Source organism: Leopardus geoffroyi, chromosome C1 (genome assembly GCF_018350155.1).
Source record: "Leopardus geoffroyi isolate Oge1 chromosome C1, O.geoffroyi_Oge1_pat1.0, whole genome shotgun sequence".
Classification (NCBI taxonomy): domain Eukaryota; kingdom Metazoa; phylum Chordata; class Mammalia; order Carnivora; family Felidae; genus Leopardus; species Leopardus geoffroyi.
This window is the reverse complement of record NC_059328.1, coordinates 17,613,797-17,635,453: the sequence shown is the minus strand read 5'-3', so window position 1 is coordinate 17,635,453 and position 21,657 is coordinate 17,613,797. Positions and strand designations below refer to the sequence as shown.

The 21,657-nt window shown below is 48.3% G+C and overlaps 2 protein-coding genes and 1 long non-coding RNA gene across 3 annotated transcripts; 1 reads left to right on the top strand and 2 right to left on the bottom strand.

The window, feature by feature from the left end:
• Positions 1-430: 430 nt before the first annotated feature.
• On the bottom strand, positions 431-4,992 carry RPL11 (ribosomal protein L11). Its single transcript, XM_045482150.1, has 6 exons — positions 4,916-4,992; positions 3,993-4,143; positions 2,466-2,572; positions 2,102-2,233; positions 940-1,050; positions 431-509 (listed from the first exon to the last, which is right to left on the bottom strand). Exons 1-6 carry the CDS (start codon positions 4,919-4,921, stop codon positions 480-482), a joined length of 537 nt encoding a protein of 178 aa, XP_045338106.1. The 5' UTR covers positions 4,922-4,992; the 3' UTR covers positions 431-479.
• Positions 4,993-5,013: 21 nt separating this feature from the next.
• LOC123599819 lies at positions 5,014-16,809 on the top strand. The gene is made up of 5 exons (XR_006713307.1): positions 5,014-5,269; positions 7,485-7,614; positions 9,215-9,297; positions 9,534-9,590; positions 15,786-16,809. It is a non-coding gene; the product is annotated as an uncharacterized LOC123599819 (long non-coding RNA).
• Positions 9,093-18,979, bottom strand: LOC123599818 (elongation factor 1-alpha, somatic form-like). Its single transcript, XM_045482151.1, has 6 exons — positions 18,644-18,979; positions 15,417-15,596; positions 15,022-15,318; positions 11,209-11,359; positions 10,866-11,122; positions 9,093-9,343 (listed from the first exon to the last, which is right to left on the bottom strand). The coding sequence occupies exons 1-6, from the start codon at positions 18,785-18,787 to the stop codon at positions 9,098-9,100; spliced, it is 1,275 nt and encodes a 424-aa protein (XP_045338107.1). The 5' UTR covers positions 18,788-18,979; the 3' UTR covers positions 9,093-9,097.
• Between the last annotated feature and the right edge of the window lie 2,678 nt (positions 18,980-21,657).

The window sequence follows — 21,657 nt, the reverse complement described above, 5'->3', positions numbered from 1 at the left end:
TGAACAGTTAAACTAAAATTTAATCCCAAGCATCACACGCCAAAACCTGTGATTTCCTTCAACAGATACAAGTGCTGGTATAATCTCTAGTGAAGAGCAGAATTACTGAATAGAGGGAGCTTCCTGAAACATGGGAGCCCTGCATCCCACCTTTAACCAAGGCTCTATATTCAAACCCCAGCCCCAATCATACCCTCCCCTCTAACATCAGTTTCCCCGTGACTACCGTACCACCACCACAGCCTAATAACAAGGGTATGGTGAGCACAGGCAATGCTGCGAAACTCAGGCTTCGATCTGCCAGGAAACACTGGCATCCAGAGGACGACAGGGTTGTTACCAGCTATTCCCATTGAAGCTTTAAGTGGCTTGAGGTCCAGGGACTTGAATATGGCCAGGCTCCTTTCACAGAACACACAACAGTAATATGTACATTTCACTGAAAAGTTTTTATTGGCCTTTTGGATAGAAACGGGAATTTATTTGCCAGGAAGGATGATCCCATCATACTGAAAGAGAAGAGATTTTATTTTTTCACAACAGGAGGCAACAGCAAAGATTGCAGCAATGGCTAACGTTTGAGACTCCAAATCTGACACATGAATTCAGCTCGGAATCCCACATCCCTTCTAGACTGAACAGGAAGCTGGCCAGTTTTAACAACTACTACATTGTGCTCAAACTGTGCTTGACCCTGAGAAAAGGGGGCTCCTATTAAAGCCATATTCCTCCCCTTCCAATGACCTGCATTTATGGGGGTGGGGAGAAAGCCTGATTCTGGGTGTTCAAACCACCAACCCTGGAAGCCCACGTTTGCCAAGTTGCCCAAATATACTACCTTTAAAGAAACTACCCACCAAATGGTGCTGGATTTTGCACCCCCAAATCCCAACTCCAACACCACATTCCACCACTTCACCTGAGATAAATCAGCTTTACCTTCTGTTGGAACCAGCGCATGGCCTCCTCTTTGCTGATTCTGTGTTTGGCCCCAATGCAGCCTGTCCTGCGCTTCTTGTCTGCGATGCTGAAACCTGGCCTACCCAGCACCTGTCCCAGGAATAACCAACAGTCACCTAGCCAGCTCAGAGTCAAGAGTACACGGACAAGACTCACACATTTGAGACTGATCATCAAGAGTCATTTGGTGGCCCGAGCGAATTCTGGAGCAAGAGACCCACGATCTCAGGGTCTGCTAAAACTGTTAGCAGCATCCAGGACAACATACCACACTTTAAATCTGCTTTGGAGGCTGGAACTTGCAAGCACCTCCCACCCTCCCAGCCTGATTTCCAATGGTAGCTAAGGATTCTCCACCATTGCTCCCCAGTCTCCAAAGCACATTTTTAAAAGAACATTAAATTAAAAAAGAAAAAAAATCTTACTATAATATATACATTATAGAAAATTTCAGATTCTGAGAAGCACAAAGAAATAGTTATTCGTTTTTTCTGCTTCAGTTCAAAAGTGCTTCTTAAAGCCTTGCTTCTCCCAAACTTCCTGTGATCACCTGATTCTCCTTAGCATTTGGATATTCAAATCTAATGCGGGTGCTGCCATTACTCAGGTTCCACACTAGTCAGGACTTCTGGTTTTTGCTATTTAGTTTCATGGTTGGACAAACACACAAATGGTCATTTGTACATTGAAATCCCTATCCTGACTGAGCAAACTGCCACATCACCAAACATGTATCTACGTCCTCTGGATGGAAGCCACCCTACCTTCCCTAAGGGAAGGAGCTGGGAAAGAGCGGCCTTAGTACAGCCAACCCACACGCCAAATACAGCACCAGAACTCACTCAAATTTTCAATTCAGTGGGTGGAATAGTTCCTTCACCAGCCTCTAAGCCGTAATGGTGCTTGTTAGATGCTAGACTATAATCTTCACAATAGCAGCATCCTGTCTATCTAGTTCAGTGTTGTATTCCTACACCTGCCACAAATGAGGCACATCTTCCCAAGGGGGACAACACGAAGCAGACAACACTCAAAGCTTCAATCCAACATCGTAACATCAAGATAGCACATACGCAATAAAGGAGTAGGCAGAGTCTACTCTCCTCACAGACCAGGAGTGGAAAAGATTAAATATCCATACCACATAGAAGTCCAGGCCATAGATACCAATGCTTGGGTCATATTTGATCCCCAGATCGATGTGCTCCTGGATCCCAAAACCAAAGTTTCCAGTATCGGAGAAGTTATTTTTTCTTAACTCATACTCTCGCACCTAAGGAGAAAAATGCAATTACACCCCGTGTCAACTCAAATTCTCCCAAAATTACTAGCTTAGTCCACAACATTCAGCACCCCAGAGATACGATTCGATTAACTTGATCATGGATAAAATCTTATTTTCCCACAACACAAATCATGTCACAACTGTAGATTTCGTAGAACTTTCCCAACATGTAAAGGGCACAGGAAAACCCAGAGAAATCATTCACAGAGGTCAGCCTCACCTTTAGACCTTTCTCCAGGATTTCTTCTGCCTTGGCCCCACGGACCGTGCAGTGGACAGCAATCTTTTCATTTCTCCTGATACCAAAGGATCTAACAGTGTATCTAGCTGCAGGTAGGGAGAAACAAGGAGTCTGGTATCACACGTCCACCCCACTCACCTCTTCCCCAGAACATCATCTCCAGGTCTAAGAGACATGAAGCATCCATCCACATCCTAAGTGGTGGCATTCTAACCGGTGTCACCCACATCTGTTTCATCCTTAACACAGAAAATAGATTTTCCAATTCCAAGTCACTCAGTTGTAACTTCAGCAATTAAGAGCTTCCAAGTCGTAATGTCGAAGTCTCAGGAGGGGCCAAGTACACGGCCAGAATAGGCCACTAGAAAGGAGTATGACCATCGTGTTCTAAACAAAACATTATTGATAGTAGCTAACATTCTCTAAAGTCTTATTGTAATACCCTCCTATCACAGATGAAGTTCTGGGAGGTTAACGTGCCCCAAATAAGAGGCAGGCTCTGAACCCATGAACTTGCCATATTCCAGTATCCTAAAGCAATGAAACTTCAAAAACAAAAAAATCAACACAATGATAGTATCTACACTGGGCTTGGCAGGCAGCAGGCATTTCACACAATTCATTCTCTCTATCCATCACAAGCTCATTAACATCCCCTTCAGGCCAATGAGGAAACAGACCCAAAAAGGCCAAAGTCAGACCAGCAAGTGATGGAGCTACGAGCTGAACCCCATTAGTCTAGGTACACAACTCTGTGTTTTACATTATTTTTGTAAAAGTTTATTTATTTTGAGGGGCGCCTGGGTGGCTCAGTCGGTTAAGCGTCTGACTTCAGCTCAGGTCATCTCACGGTCTGTTGGTTCTAGCCCAGTGTTGGGCTGTGCCGACAGCTCAGAGCCTGGAGCCTGCTTTAGATTCTGTGTCTCCCTCTCTCTCTGCCCCAATCCTGCTTGCACTCTCTCTCTCTCAAAAAAAAAAAACATTAAAAACAAACAAAGCTTATTATTTTGAGAGACAGTGCAAGTGAGCACGCGCATAGCAGGGGAGGGGCAGACAGAGGGAGAGAATCCCAAGCAGCACATGGAGCGCGACGCAGGGCTTGATTTCACGAGATCATGACCTGAGCAGAAATCAAGAGTCCACCACTTAACTCACTGAGCCATCCAGGTGCCCCACACAACTCTGTTCTTAATGTAGCCCCTAAATTCTAAATGTGAATCAAGCCAAATACCATTTACTGTATTCCCAACATTTCCACTCTGCCTGTAAAATCTCTCCCTGGACCAGTCCTAGCTTCATCCCTCCTAACTTAAAAACCTGGTATCCCAACACCAAAACCAATTTTGAAACGAGGATATGTCTGGGGTACTGTAGGAAGCTAATGCTTTTGAGGGATACCAACTGTCACTTGCAAAACGGGCCCTCAACAGGCTGGAAACCAGGTAAATTAGGAAACACCCAGGCATACTCGGCCACCAGTCCTCTCCCCTGACTGCCACTGCTCACCTTTGGAGAACACAGGGGTCTGGCCTGTGAGCTGCTCCAGCACCTTGGCTGCCCTGGTCAGTCTGTCTCCACTCTCCCCCACACAGATGTTGAGGCAGAGCTTGCGGATGCGAAGTTCCCGCATGGGGTTCTCCTTTTCACCTTGATCCTGCTGCAACACGGGAAGCGCAGCAGTCAACACACAACCCCGCCACAGCTGCGAGTCCAGCATTTGGATACACAGCATTACCGATCTCTGCTCATCCCCATTCCTAACGAAGGCCCTAAGGGTTCAAAAAAGTCTGGGAGGCACCAAGGCAGGCAGCTCGGGATCTGGTCTCTTCCTCGACGCACGGAATGGGTGAATGGAAACTCAGGACGGGTATCGGGAGTTAAAATTACAGGCAGTGGATGAAGCCCAAGGGACTCAACGTGTAAGGTGTCGGAGCGCGTCCCCATTATAAAGCTAATGGGGGAGAAAATCGAATTGAAAAGCTGGGGAAACGGGAAACACGTGGTTGTGCGACGTCCCCGTTCCGTTCCGAAGCAGCCCAGCGGCTGCGGCAGAAGGCGAGCGCCTCCCCCAAGCGGACAAACAGGCTGAGGTTCCCCAGCGCCGGGGAGGTCTCAAGTCCTCAGACCGGGCAACAGGTCCTGACACCGCGTGCCAGCCCCTCCGTTCGCTCCGCTCGCCCTCCCTGCAGCCTACGGGCTATGCTTCTGAGCCCTCCCGGCGCCTGCTCCGAGCCCGCTCCTGAGAGAGCGGAGGGGAGGCGACAGGGTTCAGCTCCGCGCCCTGCGCCCGCATGGCTCTGCCAGTTTCGGCACGGCCAGCACTGCGGGCTCCCTTCTCCTCCGGCCGCGGACGAGGCAGCTCCCGCGGGCTCGGCCGGCCGTGGATGAAGGCGGATGAAGGGAAGCAAACCGAAGGCTCAGCTACTCACCGCCATGGTGGAGGACAGGAAGAGAAAGTGGAGCTTCCGGCCCAGGGCCTTATGGGTCAGGAGGCGGGCTCTTTTCCCAGGCTAAAGGGAGAGCTGAGGAGGAGCAGGAGGGGCCCGAGCGACGCGACGCAGCGTCCGGCGAGGCCTGGTGGGCGCTGCCGGCAGCCGCGGGCGACGCCGGCAGACCCCCGGGACCTGGGTTTTCCAAAAGCGGTTTTTAAAACTCCCGAACGGACTTTTCATTGAGCTTCCGGTCTCCGTTGACGCTCTTCCTTCCCCCCAGTCTCCGGACCTGGTGGTTCTTGCGTGATGAGACTTCCAGAACTACATGAAATCAATTATGCAAACTGTGAAGTAAAAATTTTATTTTATTCGATAAAAATGTAAACAAATGGAATGTATACAATTAGAACAGTGGTGGCTTAAGAGTCCTGAGCTGTGGAGACAGGCAGCTGTGCTCTTATCTTGGCTAGCTCATCGCTATGCGACCCAGGGCAGGTTACCAATTAGACCTCTTTCAGCCTCAGTTTCCCTCGGCTTTAAAATGGGTACCTAGGGGCGCCTGGGTGGCTCAGTCGGTTGAGCGTCCGACTTCAGCTCAGGTCATGATCTCGAGGTTCGTAGGTTCGAGCCCCGCGTCGGGCTCTGGGCTGACAGCTCAGAGCCTGGAGCCTGCTTCCGGTTCTGTGTCTCCCTCGCTCTACTCCTCCCCCCTACCCCCCTTCCTCTCTCCCTCCTTCAAAAACAAACGTTAAAAAAAATTAAAAGATAAAATGGGTACCTAGATCATATGCGGTTGTTGTGAAAATCAAAGGTAATTGCATAGGGCACGCAGTAAGCTTGCAATACGAGGTTGCTCTTAATACAAACCCACTAGAGCCAAACAAACTTACACACCCCGCCCCCCCCCCCCAATTGTGTTAGACACGGTGTATAGTCAAGAGTCAACCTGCAGTCACAAAAAGGGCTTTGCAAGATCGGTCTCTGATGAAGGGTCCAATCGCAAACAGTAATAGAGCTTCCTGGTTTACACTAAATCCTCAACATCAGGACTCAAGGGGCTGCCAGGATCCACAACCGAGGTAGAATCTCGAATCAGTCAGTTTCTTTAACAGGAATAAATGGATAGAAGGCTTTGGTGGCAAAAGAGACAAGCCTATTTCTGCTGCCATAATTCCCTTCTCCCACTGCTACAGGGGAGGTAAAATCCCCCAGGCTCTCCTTGTTTCATCCAGTAGGGTCAAAGGGGACTTCTGGGAAGCTGGGTTGAGGGAGGAGAGTAAAAAGACCCCTCGTCCCCCTCCCCCCCCATCAGTCACCCCTGTACCCTTGAGCTTCCTCCAAGCACCCACTAGCTAGCTCAGAGCTGAGGCCTCAGTCAAACCTCTCAGAGAAACCAAACCAAGGGAGGGGCGGCTCCAAAACTTGGAATAAAGAGACAAGATGCTTAATGCAACACATGATCCTGGGTTTTCTTTTGCCGTGAAGCATGTTTTTGGAGTAACTGGTGAAATCTGAATTAGACCTGCAGATTTCAGAAGTGGACCCATGTTAATTTAACACCCTCATTCTGATCACTTTATCTTGGTTATATCAGAATATTCTTTTGGATTTAAGAAATACACCTGCAGCATTTGCTGTAAATGGCCATCATGTCTGCAGATCACTCTCAAATAATTCAGGGAAAAAATGTAAATAGGATTTGGGGATTCTGGGTGAAAGAAACCTGGGGTTTCTTGCAGCTTCGTAACTCTAAAATTGTCAAGCTGAAGTTAAAATAACCTGAGGGAGACATGTACCCTGCAGATCTAAAACAGAGCTTGCCCTACAAATCTCAGGGCTCACTCTCCCCCTGCCAACTTTTTTCCAACAGAACTTCTCCAGTTCTGGATAGTGCTATCCCAGGATAGTGCTCACTTGCCTCCAGTGCCCACACCATGTTAATGAGAGTAGCTAATTACCATGCCCAGCAAATACCAGCTTGCTCAAACTTCAACATCCCTGTGGAGGCAGACATTGTTTTCCCATTTTACAGATGAGCAAGGCACACAGAAGTTTAGTAACTTTTATAGACACTAAAGTCAGGCTGTTTAACACTAGAGTCCTGTTCTAGGAACTGATGAACTTGGCCGGGGCCAAAAGCTGCCCTGGACTTTTCTCTTTACACCTTTTCCTCCCTGTGACCCCAGCTCTCTGGTTCTTGCACCAGTCAGGCACCAGAAGGAAAGCAAGGGGTAGAATTAGACCGAGCACTCCACCTGCTTCCTCCTTGCTTGCAACATCAAGGCCAATAGAGGCAGGGGCAAAAAGTCTTGGTGTGCTTTATTCCCATGCCTCAAGCTCCTCAGCAAAAAGAAAACTGCATTAGCAGGGGGCAGGTTTAAGACAGTTAAGGCAAGAGAAGAGTAAGTCCAAGGCTTCTCCTTGAGCCCATTCTTTTCCAGCTGTGGCTCCTCCTGGGCTGCTCCTGGCCTGGAAAGGCCTGAAGTAGCTGTCACCACTCACTTCCTGGCTGCTTTCATGGCAGATTTGGTGACTTTGCCACCAGTTGCTGCTTTTTTCTCCACAGCCTTGATGACCCCAACCGCCACCGTCTGCCTCATGTCACGGACAGCGAAGCGACCTAGGACACAGGACATGAAGAAACAAATGGGGAATGCTACCAAGGCACGAGCTAGGACACTTGCACGGGAAGCCAAGTAAGTAATACCCTAAATTATACATATGAGTGCATTTAATTTTCATGTCTCCTAGATCTCCTATCTACTTTATAGTTGGGAAAGCTGGGGGAAAGAAGGAGGTCACTCTGCTGTGATGGTTGAAAACCCAGAAAGTCTCAAACCAACACTTACATTCTTAGCCACTGGACTGTCATCCCATTTCCATAAGTAAAGGTCACAGGGAAAAACTTTGCTTTTGGTGCAACTCACCAGCCTACCATACCGATGCTCCCGGCCACCAACCAACTAGCTCTTTCTCTGTGCCCACCACAACAACCCACAGGACGGAGCTCATTTACATTCAACTGTGAATCTGGCAGATGCTTCTCCTAGGGGAGGGGAGTTCTTGAATGCTCTCTGACTTCAAGTGGTGGAGGGAAAGGCTTATGGCATCTGGCTTCAACCTCATAGTATTTTTGGCAGAGATAGGAAGTACTAGACCAGCCTTGTAAGATTCATGTGGCAGCCTCTGTGGCCCGCCTCTAAAATTAGCCTTTTGAAATTCACACCCTGGGAGACCCTGAAGGCTGGGACTTGTTTGTTTATAAAGCTCTATCATCTGTGGGGTGCCTGGGTGGCTCAGTCGGTTGAGCGTCTGACTTCGGCTCAGATCATGATCTCACAGCTCGTGAGTTCGAGCCCTGCATCGGGCTCTGTGCTGACAGCTCAGAGCCTGGAGCCTGCTTCCAATTCTGTGTCTCCCTCTCTCTGCCCCACCCCCCCGCTTACATTCGGTCTCCCTCTCTCAAAAATAAATAAACGTTTAAAAAAATTTTAAAAAATCTCTATCATCTAGCACAGAATAGGCACTGTACAAAAGTGCCTACCCCCTATACATTAGAGTTCAGAACATTCTAGGTTAATTGTTCAAATCTAGCCATGTATAATATACTTGGGGAATCTAAGAAACAGACTCCTAGGCTGCAGCCCTGACCAGGTGAATCTATCAGGGTCTGAGCCACTGGGTTTAATAGGGTCCGTCGGTGGTTCTGATTATCCGCCAGGTTTGAAAACCACTGCACTAGAGAAGATGGAAAAAGAAGATCCCTAATAATCTCTGCTTTATTCACCTCCTCTGGATCAGAGTGTCTTAAATCGATATGCATCCCGATTACCTGGGGATATTGTTAAACTGCAGACTTGAGTTCAGCAGGTCTGGGTGGGGCCTGAGGTTCTGCATGTCTAACCACCTCCCAGGGGATGCCCATGCTGCTAGTCCACGGACCCTGCTTTGAGTAACAAGGGCTCTAAAGTGGCCCCTGCCTTGCTGTATGACACTAGACAAAAACCATTTTCCTTTTTTTTTTTTTTTTGTTGTTGTTGTTGTTGTTGTTGAGCCCCTCTAACCTGGAACTCAGGTCCTTCTAACCAGGTTCTGCAACCTGGCTTGGATGTGACACATTGGCTAACTGGCTCCCTGGAGCCAGGAGGAGGATGGGGCAGCCCCACTAGCCAGGTGCTGTCAGGACTTACCAAGGGGTGGGTACTCTGAGAAGCTTTCTACACACATGGGCTTTCGTGGGATCATCTGAACAATGGCCGAGTCCCCAGACTTTAGGGCTTTGGGATTATCTTCCAGCTTCTTGCCTGAGCGCCGGTCGATCTTCTCCCTGAGCTCTGCAAACTTACAGGCGATGTGGGCCGTGTGGCAGTCCAGAACTGGTGAGTAGCCAGCTGCAATACTGCCAGGGTGGTTGAGAATGATCACCTGGAACCCAGGGTGGGATGGGAGCCGGGGAGGGGATTAGCCAAGCATCCTCCAAAGGAGGCAGCCCTGACCAGCCAAGGGGTCAGGCCCCTTGGACACATTTTAAGTTATAGTGAGCATTTGAACATTTATTGACTATACCAAGTTCTGTGCTAAGTAGATCTCATGCATTCCGATTTAATTTTCACAGCAGAGAGCCTGAGTAACTTACCCATGATGGAACAGCAGGCAAGTGGCAGAGCTGGGGGTGAGTGACACTAAAACCAACACATTTGTACATTATTTACGTACTACTTTTCCCCACCATTCAGAAGATGGATTATAATAGCAGCTAACTAACTTGTTAGATGACCTGTTGGCCCCAGGTCAGCTGTTTTACATATCACCGCCTCATTTAATGTTCCCAAGCTCACTACAAGGTAGCACCAGGCTCCACACGCACAAGTAAGAATGTGCCAGACTTTGCATCTAGAACAGCCTTCACATTCTAACTCTGGGCCAAGGAAACACCTGAGAGCTCTAACGTACAGATTCCCAGGTTCCACCCATGTCTACTGCATCACTTCCCAGAACCACTGAGAAGAGTGTTAGGAATCTGCATTAAAAAATTATGAGGGTGGGGGGAGGCGCCTGATGGTTCAGTCAGTTAAGCTTCTGACTTTGGCTCAGGTCACGATCTCACAGTTCGTGGGTTCGTGAGTTTGAGCCCTGCGTCGGGCTCGGTGCTGGTAGCTTGGGGCCTGTAGCCTGCTTCAGATTCTGTTTGCCCCTCCCTCACTTGTGCTCTGTCTCTCAAAAATAAATTAAAAAAATTTTTTAATGTTTATTTTTGAGAGACAGACCGAGAGTGAGTTGGGGAGGCGCAGAGAGAGGGAGACACAGAATCTGAAGCAGGCTCCAGGCTCTGAGCTGTCAGCACAGAGCCGGAGGCGGGGCTCAAACTCATGAACCATGAGATCATGACCTGAGCCAAAGTTGGACACTCAAGTGACTGAGCCACCCAGGCACGCCTGGAATCTGCATTTTTTTAACGTTTATTTTTGAGAGAGAGTGTGCGCCAAGTGCGCATGCAAATGCAAGCAGGAGAAGAGCAGAGAGAGAGGACAGAGGATCTGAAGCGGGCACTGATAGCAATGAGCCAGTGAAGATCATGACTTGAGCTCAAGTCCTAAGCACCAGGTGCTAAGTCCCAGCCACCCAAGGGCCCCAGGAGTCTGCATTTTTGAAACACTCCCCAGGTGATTCTAATCCACCTGGTTTGAAAAACCTCTTTAAGACATCAAGACCATACTTGGTGGAAGCTAAGATCAGCAAAGTACGTTGTTTAGTTAAAGGGCAAAGTAGCAAATAAGCTGCAATCAGGATCCTAACCCGGACAGTTGGACTGTACCTACACTGAAGGCCAAGAGCCTAGCATGGAGCATATGCTCAGGGCCCACTTCCTGAATGACCCAGTGGGCCATTCTTCTCCTAGGACAGTGTGGCTGTCTCAGGAGGACACCCCTTAAATGGTCCTCCTCACCTGGGAGACGAAGCTCCCCACCTCTGAGGGCGGGTCATTCTTGCTGTCTCCTGCCACATAGCCCCGCTTGATGTCCTTCACCGACACGTTCTTCACATTGAAGCCCACATTGTCGCCGGGCAGGGCCTCAGCCAGGGCCTCGTGGTGCATCTCTACAGACTTGACCTCCGTGGTGATATTGCAAGGGGCAAAGGTCACCACCATGCCGGGCCTGAGGAAGCCTGTTTCTACCCGGCCCACGGGCACAGTGCCAATGCCTGGGGGACAAAGCAACCACAGCTGTCAGCGGCCAGACCTCCACGAGCCCCCAACCCCAAGCACCCCCAACACAGCATGTACTCACCCCCAATCTTATATACGTCCTGCAGAGGCAGCCGCAGGGGCTTGTTCACAGGGCGGGCAGGGGGCATGATGGAGTCTAGCGCTTCTAGCAGGGTCATGCCCACCATGTTTCCTTCCTTCCTGGTGATCTTCCAGCCTCTGAACCAGGACATCTGGAAAAGCCACCAAATGTGCAGCTCACTTAGGCTTGAGGGAGCCTGTCCCAGGTGCCAAACTGGTTTTAACATGAGATTTCAAGCAATTTTTATTTATTTATTTATTTATTTATTTTTAATTATTTTTTTTTTCAACGTTTATTTATTTTTGGGACCGAGAGAGACAGAGCATGAACGGGGGAGGGGCAGAGAGAGAGGGAGACACAGAATCGGAAACAGGCTCCAGGCTCTGAGCCATCAGCCCAGAGCCCGACGTGGGGCTCGAACTCACGGACCGCGAGATCGTGACCTGGCTGAAGTCGGACGCTTAACCGACTGCGCCACCCAGGCGCCCCTCAAGCAATTTTTCAATGCATTTTGAGCCTTAGCTTCCTCATCTATGAAACATATCCCCACCTACCTTGCAGGCTCAAGTAAAACACAAAAGGCCACATGCAATCCACCAAGCACAATGTTCGACATGTACTAAACACCCACTAAGTGGTGGCCATTCTTCTAAGTCTTGTAGTTGTTGCCCAACTTGAGCCAATATTTTTAGGAAGCAGAGATTCCTAGAGTCTGATTAGCTCTTAGGTCTCATTCCATCTTGTCATTCCACAGATGGGGAAACAAAGGAGCAGAAAAAACATACAGCAGAATTAAGTAAGCATCAGGAGCGAGAATGAAGATACAACTCAAATACTCTAACACTCACACCTTCTGAACACTAGATGTTCCCCAACATCTTAGGCCAGGAGAGCATTATTGAGTGTGAGGCCTTCTAAAAGGATAACTAAGTATAACAATAACATCGTATGCATGCCTTTTAAGCAGACACTTTATTTACTTCTCTAAAAACCCTCGCCAAAGCTCATCAGAAACGTCATCTTTGCCTTCAGAGATGTATCAGCTAACTGGAAATCCAGGACAGAGGAGGTACAGAAAGAGCCAAGGAGGTTGATGTGAAAGGCCAAGTGAGCAGCCAGCCATCAAGCGGCAGAGCTGATCAGCATGTGGCCTTAGCTCAGGCCTAAGGCAAACTGGTGGAATCCCAGTCACATTTCTCCTTTCCAGTCATAGACCCTTGAGAAAATCCCTAGGCTTTGAAATCTCAGTCTACCATCAGTGTCAAAGCAATAGCAGCCCTTACCTATTGATTAAAGGCAGGACATGGGAGAGGTGCCCTGGCCTTGGAATCACACACAACAATCTCTCAGAAGAGAGAGGAGCAGGGACTGCCGTGGGTGAAAGGGTCGGTAAGGGGGATCAGGGATGGCTTTGGTGGGTAGGGAAGAAGGCTCCAGTCAAGTAAGCCCTCTTCTGTGAGGGAGAAGCAGAGCTATGCAGCACAGAAGCCACACAGAACACGTCTTGCCTAATGGACTAAAAAATGGGTGACTCAAGGAATAAAGCTATAATTTCTATTAATATTCAACTCTAGTAAGCAGGGGGCGTGGGGTGGAAGGGAAGCAGGAGGCTTTGAAGAACTGTAATAAGCATTTTTATATAAATAATTCAAACGTTAAAAAAAAAGAACATTTCCTCTTTTTACAGAGGAATAATTGAGGATCAAAAGTAGGTTGCCCAATGCCCAAACAAGAAGTTGATAAGGAGGCCAACGCCCCACTCAAAGAGAACCTCATTGTGAGGATAATCTCTTCTATTAGTTTGATGAACTTGGACACTAACTTGGCTCTATGCCAACTTAGAGGCCTGCATAATAAGCCTAGGAGGTCAGCATCACCCCCCATCTTAAAAATGGGAAAACTGATGTCTCCAATGTCACAGGTATTTCTTGAGAGTGGAGCCTAAATCCTAAATGTACTGTCTAGTCCACTGACTGCATGTTTTGTTCTTTTAGCATCTAGAACATACTAGATGCCCAATAAATGCCCGAAGGGACAAGAAGATAAAATCCCCTTATTTCACTAGCTGAACTATGTGCTCATATTTGGGGAATGGGCATCGAAGCTTTAGGTTTCTGTTCTATGGTCATTTTAGAAGAGCCCGCCTTCACCACCCAATATAGAGGAACTCTCTCATACCATGCCCCCCTCATCCTTAAGTTTTTCTTAGCATTTGTCATCATCCACTATATTACCACCCCCCTGCCTCTCCCACCCAAGACCCAAGACTGCAGTGCCACGAGCAGCGCTGGGTCTCATTCCCCACCACACCCTCAGCACCAAGGACAGTGCCCAGCATGCAAATGTTGAAGTACCATCCAAGTGAACACACTGCCAATGGTAGTTCTAATCTTTCCTAAGGACGGTTGGGCAATATGTGTCAGAAGACTCTGAAATAATGCCTACCCTTTGTTTCAGTAGGAATTTATTCTAATTAAATTATCGAGGACACATGCAAAGATTTATTTACCAAGATGATTATGGTGGTTTTTAACAAAACAAGAAACCATATTCTTGGAAGCTGGTGACCTTGGGCTATTATTTAACTACACTGTGTCCCAGTTTTCTTATTTTACATGGGAATAAAATGCGTTCTTCATGGGGTTGTGTCCATGTAAAGTGTTTAGTCTGGTGTCTGGCACATGGTAATTTCTCAAATACCATTTTCATTTAATAAGGATATGGCTAAACTGTACCTCTGTGATCTGCAATATAAAACACCCATTAAGTATTAAACAGGTTTAAATGGCAAAGAAGATTCTAAACAAAGAGTTTCTAGAAAAATCACATACAGTTTAAGTCCAGCTGTGAATATCTAGAAAGAATTGCATGAAAACCAGGTTATCTATAAGCTATGGGATTGCAGTTTATGCTTCATATCTACATGAAAGGCTCATTATAAAAGTAATGTCTAACATTTTTACAATCAGAAAAAGGTTCTGATATGTACATGTGGAGGAAACGGCTAAGAATCCTCAAGTCAGTTATAGAAAAGGTAGGCTTTAGGCAGTATTAGTGATAGATAGCAGTTAGCATTTGAGTTAGCATTTGAGCACCAACTGTATGCATGAACCCATGTGGAGTCTCTCACTTAATTCTCAAAGTCCCATGAAAGGAGTCCTTAGGCAGAGAGTATTAATTCCTCTCTTACCCCTTTACTCTGGGTGAGGGAAAAAGCTGGGGCTTGAACCCAGGTCTGATGCCAGAGCTAGACTTCCTTTGTAGGGAGACACTCATTTACAAATTTTAAACTCTGTTAGGTTCCAGGATCCATGAACACAGTGACCATATCTTAGACACATTTATATTGCCCCCACACTTCCTAATCTGCCTTGAGAGATAGCTTAGATGCTATAGGCATGGACTAGAATTCTAGACTCTGCTGGCACTGCTTAACAGAACTTTCTGCAAAGGTGGAAATATTCTGTAACTTCCCTGTCCAATATGGTAGCCCCATATGTTTGTTGGGCACTTGAAATGTAGCTAATACAACTAAGGAACTGAAATGATTTCATTTGGCTTAACTTTAATAATTTAATAGCCACATGTAACTACTACATTGTACAATGCAACTCTGTGCTTTCTAGTTGTATAGTCTTGAGTAATCTCTGTTTATCTGTAAAATGGGGATCAAATTATGTAACCCTTGGGGAAGGAGACCCTGCACAGTGATTGGCCCATAAGCATGCTAAAAATGCTGGTAATTCTAGGAGAAGCTCAAAGATTTGAGTGGGAATGTTGCATTGAATTGGCCCTGTCCCAGTCAGCTCTCACCTTGTTGCTGGGTTCTATCATGTTGTCTCCATGCCAGCCGGAGATGGGCACAAAGGCAACAGCCTCAGAGTTGTAACCGATCTTCTTGATATAGGCCTTCACCTCCTTGCTGATCTCCTCAAAGCGTGCACTACTGTAAGGAGGCTCCGTGATGTCCATCTTATTGACTGCCACGATGAGCTGCTTCACACCCAGTGTATAGGCCAGCAGTACATGCTCACGGGTCTGCCCATTCTTAGAGATGCCAGACTCAAACTCACCTACACCACTTGCCACAATCAGCACAGCGCAGTCTGCCTGGCCCAAGTGACAGGGGCAAGAAGGCCCAGCTCAAATTTGGCCTGGGACACCCACTGCCCACCCCCAAAGCAGAGCCAAGACAACACTAGTGGTACCTGTGAGGTGCCTGTGATCATGTTCTTGATGAAGTCACGGTGGCCTGGGGCATCGATGATGGTGATGTAGTATTTTTTGGTCTCAAATTTCCACAGGGAGATGTCAATGGTGATGCCACGTTCCCGCTCTGCCTTCAGCTTGTCCAGTACCCAGGCGTACTTGAAGGAACCTTTGCCCACCTGGTCCAGGAATAGGAGGGAAGACCCTAGGGTCACCCCTGTATCCAAAGCTTCCCATGAACCAAGAAAGAAGTTCCCAAACGAGTTGAGAGTGAGAGGGATGGTAACAGGGCAGTGAGTGTATGGAGATGCCTTTGAATCTTCCAAACAATAGAATTTATCACTTATATAATTAATTTTTTCTTTCAGAGCATGTTTTAAAGTCAGAGTGATGCAGGGCCAAATGACAGAGTGCCTAGGCAGGCATGTGGACCACTGGCACATGGTCAGCAAGCCCTCAATCAGTAGTAGCAAACACATAAGTAATTCTGACCATGGGCTCAGTGCTGTTTTAAGCATTTAACATGGGTTATCTCATTTAATCTCCCAACAACTCAGTGAAGTTTTATTATCTTCATCTTGCAGATCAAGTAACAGAGAAATTAACTGACTGGCCCAAGATCATACAATTAATAAACAACAGAGTCAGGATTTGAACCCAAAGCATCAGACTCCAGTTCAGACTCTCACCCACTACCTATGTTAAATGTTAAACCAGTATCTATGGCTGATAATTACTCGTGACACCCTGGAAAAGTTGAGCTTCTTTCAGCACTGGTAAAAATGAGACTACCTAAAGGTGGTAGCATATTCAAGTTAGCATGCTTGTTCAGGGAAAACTCTACCACTTGCCAGCTCACGGAACCTGGGCATCTGTTCATTTTAGCTCTAATTAGAGGGCAGAGTGGAGAACAAGAAAGACCAGAGACCAGGTGGCACCCCCCAAGAAAACTAATTAGGTTATTAAAAGATGGAATTAGAACCCAGGTGTCCTAACTTTTGTCACTGTAGGAACGTCTATAAAATCCATTGTAGTTTAGAATATTTATTAGATAAGCAGCTATCAAAGAGTGGTCCGGAGACCCTGATACCTTTTAGAGTTTGCAAGGTCAAAACTGTTATTTATAATATGAAGACGTTATTTGCCTCCCCCGCCCTCACTCTCTCACCATTGTGTAGTCTTTTCTAGAGGTTACATGACATGTGAAATCACAACAGACTGATTGCAGAAGGTGAGAATCCAGCTGTCTTCTATTAAGCCAGGCGTTAAAGCTATCAGCAAAAATGTAAAACAGTGCCACCCTCCCAACATTTTCTGTTTTGGAAAATAGTTACGTATCACACTTACTCTGTATGAAAAATATGTTAACATATTAAGAGTTTATTACTATTATTTTTAAGTGAATTAAGCATTTTTTGAGGGAGAGAGCGCACATGCATGCAAATGGGGGAGAGGAGCAGAGGGAGAGAGAATCCCAAGCAGGCTCCACACTCAGCTTGCAGCCCTACACGGGACTCAATCCCACAACCCTGGGGTCATGACCTGAGTGGAAATTAAGAGTCAGACACTCAACCGACTGAGCCACCCCGGGCACCCCAACGAATTAAGCATTTTTAAAACCTCACTTTCAAATTTGAATATCATAAATATATAATTCACATAAACTCCTTTGGGTGGCTTTAAGAATGTAAAGAGTTCTTGAGACCAGAAAGTTTGAGAACCACTGCATCAGACCATTTGTTTTTTTTCTATAACTCTGGTTATGCTTCTGTCATATTGACTGTGGACCAGTCTCTTTCTCAAAGTTCTAAAACTTTCCTTAGCAGCCCCTGGCACATAAGCGCTCCCACAAGTCCAACTATACCCAAGGAAGCCACGATTAGGAAAATAGCTGATGGCACTGATTTATGACCTATTGCTTTCTCTTTTCCATGTTTATACCTTTACAGCAGCTGGTTCTACAGACTATTCCCATCTTGTTTGATGCCTTTTCAACTCTAAGGTTTTCCACCCACCTCCCTGGGTCTCCCTTCTCATTCCCCTGCATGGGCTCTTTTTCCACCCATCCCAGGACTCTGTCCCACATCCTTTCCCACAGCGTGTACCCAGCTCACTCCCGTGGTTTGGTCTCCAACCTTATTTTCTGTCTTGAGCTCTGGACTCCAATACTCAGCTGCCCTCCTGGACATCAGCACAGAAAGCCCTGTGGACACCTCAAATTTCACACATCTAGAGCAGACTCCAGACCAGCTCTGCTCCTGATATTCACCGATCTTCCAGTTTCCAAAGTGAGAAACTTGGGGCTCACCCTCAGCTCTTCTTCCTCCCTTACCCCCTTTCCTACAGCTAACTCCTAAGTTCTGTGGATTCCCCAACTCCAAGTCCCTGGACTCCATCCATTATTCTCCATGCCATGCCCACTGCTGCCGCCTGAGCCCAGGCCACCATCTTTATTCCTGTGGGTCAGGAGCAACAACCTCCCAACTGGCTTCCCAGCCCCCACCATTGGGCCCTTGGGCCTGTTGTCCCCGTGTTGCAGCCAGTGTGCTTTTTCTGAAAAGATACTGTGATTCTTGTCACTCGCATGCTTGAAACCCTTTAGTGGCTGCAGGGAAAGTGGCCAGGCTCTTTACCAGGGCACTCGAGGCCTGCATCCCCTGTCCTACCAGGCAATGACTCTCCACCTGAGGTGTACTACACCTGCTGTTCCAATCTCCTGGTGGCTCACGGACACCTGCCCCATTTCCTCAAGGCTCAGAGGAGGTTTCTTCCTCAGGGAAGCCTTCAGGGCTCTCAGGACGCGTTCATTGTTCCTGACTGGGCTTCCTACAGCACCCACGCTGTTGCTGAGCTTATCGTGTAACAGGAGGGTGTGTGACCAGGAGTTTCTAGGGGGCAGTGCTTGCCAAGTTCAGCATTGTATCCAGGGCCCTAAGGTCCATGGCAGAAGCATGGCAAATAAATCCTTTCCCCTCTTAAATGGCAGCTTTACCTTCTGAGAGACAGTATGGCATCGGTGTCACACTGACATTTAAACCTTGGTGCCATCCTCAGGCAAGCGCTGTCACCCTTTGGAGCCTCATTTGTCTCACCTGGAAAATGGCAGCCATACCACCCGCCTGGCATGAGTGAGCAGGAAAGCGCCTACCAGCCCACAAGAGGCATCCCTCCCAGGGAAACCAAGGCTGGAAAGGAGGGCAGGGAGGCTCAGATAGAGCAGCCTCACCTCCGCGGCCTCCTTCTCAAACCTGTCGATGGTCCTCTTGTCGATGCCCCCACATTTGTAGATGAGATGCCCCGTTGTGGTGGACTTGCCCGAATCCACGTGGCCGATGACCACAATGTTGATGTGGGTCTTCTCTTTGCCCATGCTGGGAGCTGCTCAGAGAGGAGAGGTGTGCTCAGCGCATGAACTGACTGCCTCCTGCCCCAAACTCAACTTCCTTGGGACCGGACCAGCTCAGCTGGCCGAGGGTGAGGTAGAAAAGGAAATCAGTTTGCCGAGGGGGCAGAGAAGGGGCCTTTCCCACACCTCACACCTGAGGATGCTCTGGTCTCTCCCCCAGCCCCAAGGAGGACATGCCTACCTCCAGAGCCCGGAGGAGCCCCTGGCACCTCCTCACACCTAGAACAGACCAACGGGCACTGGGCCCCACCTCCTTTTACGGAGGACTTCTCAGGCCCGCCCCTGAAATCCCGTGTCCCTATTGGCTGGCCGGGATGTGTGGGAAAAACACACACCCATCTCACAGGGGGTGGGCTCTCCCTCTCCAGGTTGGGAGGAGGATGAGCCTGCTGCGCACCCAAAGGAAGCTCCTCTGGGCTTTGAGATGCTGATTGATACCCCCTTCCCACCACCTCTAGGACGCTAAAAGTGGGCCAAGGGTCAAAGGCAGGCCTGGGGTGGGAGGTGGTCCCTGGGTAATCAGGCCTGTGTGTTTGGGGGGCCGGGGAGCATGCATAGGAAAGGGTGGGGAAAAGAAGGATCAAGTGGCTGGAGCTCTAATGTTTTACCTATCTGCCTCCTGGATCTTCTTGGGCCTCAAGAACCACATGGATTAAAAAAAAAAAATTTTTTTTTTTTAATTTTAAGTAGGCTCCGCACCCAATGTGGGGCTTGAACTCATGACCCTGAGATTAAGAGTCGTATGTTCAGGGCACCTGGGTGGCTCAGTGGGTTAAGCATCCGACTTTGGCTCAGGTCATGATCTCGAGGTTCGTGAGTTTGAGCCCCGTGTCAGGCTCTGCGCTGATGGTGTGGAGCCTGCTTGGGATTCTCCATCTCCCTCTCTGTCTCTCTCTGCCGTTCCCCCCACTCTCACATTCTCTCTCTCTCTCAAATAAATAAACTTAAAACCATTTTTAAAAAGAGTCACATGTCCGACCAACTGAGCCAGCCAGGTGCCCCTCTTAGGACAAACCACATGGATTTATCCCTGCCTCTGGCAGCCTGCACACAGCCTGAGTGTGTGCAGCCTGGCAAACCCTGAGTGTGGTGAACGAACGCAGAATGGCCACTACCTTTAGGCCCTGAGGCCTGTACGCACCATCACTCTTATGCTACTGCTATTTCTACCTGGGACATGAGGAAAATGAGGCTCAGGAGCCGGATCCTTTGGGAGAAAGTAGCAGAACTCAAATTGACCCCAGAATCTCAGCCAGAGTCCAGCACTGCCTCTCCGTGAACTCGTGCCTGAATCACTCCCTGCTCATTTCTGTGGTCCCAGCACTGGGTCGTTGGATGAATATTTAGGGTAGGACATGGGAAGAAGATGAGCGAGAGGGGCCAGTCTCCCACACAGAAGGGCTGGCCCCAGAATTGAAGATCAAGCTACCAGACTGTAGTCTGAGGCCGGGACAGTGCTGGCATCCTCCAGAACTTCTGGAGCCACCTGTACATCAGTTCCTGAGGAGTAGGCTCTGTGCCTGGAGACCAGTTAGATGCAGGGAAAGGTGGCAGAAAGAACAGGCTCCCGAGAAGGCCAACCTAATAGGATTAGAGTCTTGGCTCTGCCCCTCTCCCTCAGTGGTCCCTTAGTCCCTCTGAGCCTGGGTGTCCACTTACCTCTGAGTGTTGTGGTCTTTCAAGATCAGCTCCCACACTCATAAATCCTGATGATGCTGATGACTGGTCCTTTAAAAAAAACGTATGACAAAGTAAAAACACATGGGGATGCTCTAACCACATGCCACAGATTAACCTGTTCTTACAACCAGGGCAGCTGGGAGCCTGGGGACAGCTGGAGGGTATTCTTATTGGCCCCTCATCTTTGGATACAGGTGGTGGTAGAGAAATGATTTGCGAGTGGTTGGATCGTGTAGCTAATTTCGCCTCCATCTAAGCCTGGCTTTTCGCTAGTTATTTGGCATCTTGGTGTGTTAGCAGTTTCTTAGCTGTAAGTCCCATGAGTTCGTAAAAGGCAAAGTGAAGCCCGTGGGATGGTTGTGTGTATCACCCCTTCCGGGACTCTCCGTTCCTGCTTCTGAGGATCTGTGGAGCATTGGGAAGGAAACTGGCTTTGGAATTCAAAGACCAGGCAAGTCTCAGCTCTGCCTCTTGGTGGCTTGCTCACCCTTCCTCCACCTCCTCTTCATTTTCACCGGGGCCGACCTTACTCTCCCTCTCTTCTTGCAGGACAGAGGGGAGCTTCCTCCCCATGGGCGGCAGCAGGACTTGCCAGGAGACCAGCAGGTCCCTCAGCAGCCCCACCAGTGCGTAGCCCAGGCAGCTCTCAATGTGTGGAGGGGCGCTCAGGAGCCAGGTCTGAGGGACTATCCGGTCTAGACAGCCCACAGAGTCACCAGGGTTCTAGAGGCAAAGGTATGAGGAAGGAATGAGTCGGGGGAGAAGGGAGGGTTCTAAGGGACCCTGAGCCATATAGAGACAACTTAAAAGAAGGCTTTGGAGCCAGAGAGACCTGAGTGGGAATCCTGGCTCCAGCCCTTACTCGGTGGGCAATGTGGAGCAAGTTGGTTGCCTCTCTGAGCCTCGTGTGAAATGCAGATAATAATCCCAGCTCACATATATTGAGCACCTGTCACATCCAGGTCTGTGCTGAGCCCTGTACATGCATTTTTCCACTTGCCCCTAGAAAACACCCTCTGAGGTAGGTAGTAATATTAATAACGGATCGGGGGATGAAGTCACAAAGGGTGGAGACATGATTGGCCCAGGCATTCTGAGAACACTTGAAATTATTATTTCACAAGGTTGTTGGGAGATTAAATGGTATAATTTAC

Coding starts and splice junctions, on each gene's coding strand:
- LOC123599818 (XM_045482151.1), bottom strand. CDS start 18,787: ATGGGCAAAGAGAAGACCCACATCAACATTGTGGTCATCGGCCACGTG. Junction 11,360..15,021: donor TGATAGAACCCAGCAACAAG/GTGAGAGCTGAC, acceptor TGGCTTTTCCAG/ATGTCCTGGTTCAGAGGCTG. Junction 11,123..11,208: donor GGACGTATATAAGATTGGGG/GTGAGTACATGC, acceptor TTTGTCCCCCAG/GCATTGGCACTGTGCCCGTG.
- RPL11 (XM_045482150.1), bottom strand. Junction 2,234..2,465: donor TCCTGGAGAAAGGTCTAAAG/GTGAGGCTGACC, acceptor TTTTCTCCTTAG/GTGCGAGAGTATGAGTTAAG. Junction 510..939: donor TGCGCTGGTTCCAACAGAAG/GTAAAGCTGATT, acceptor CTTCTCTTTCAG/TATGATGGGATCATCCTTCC.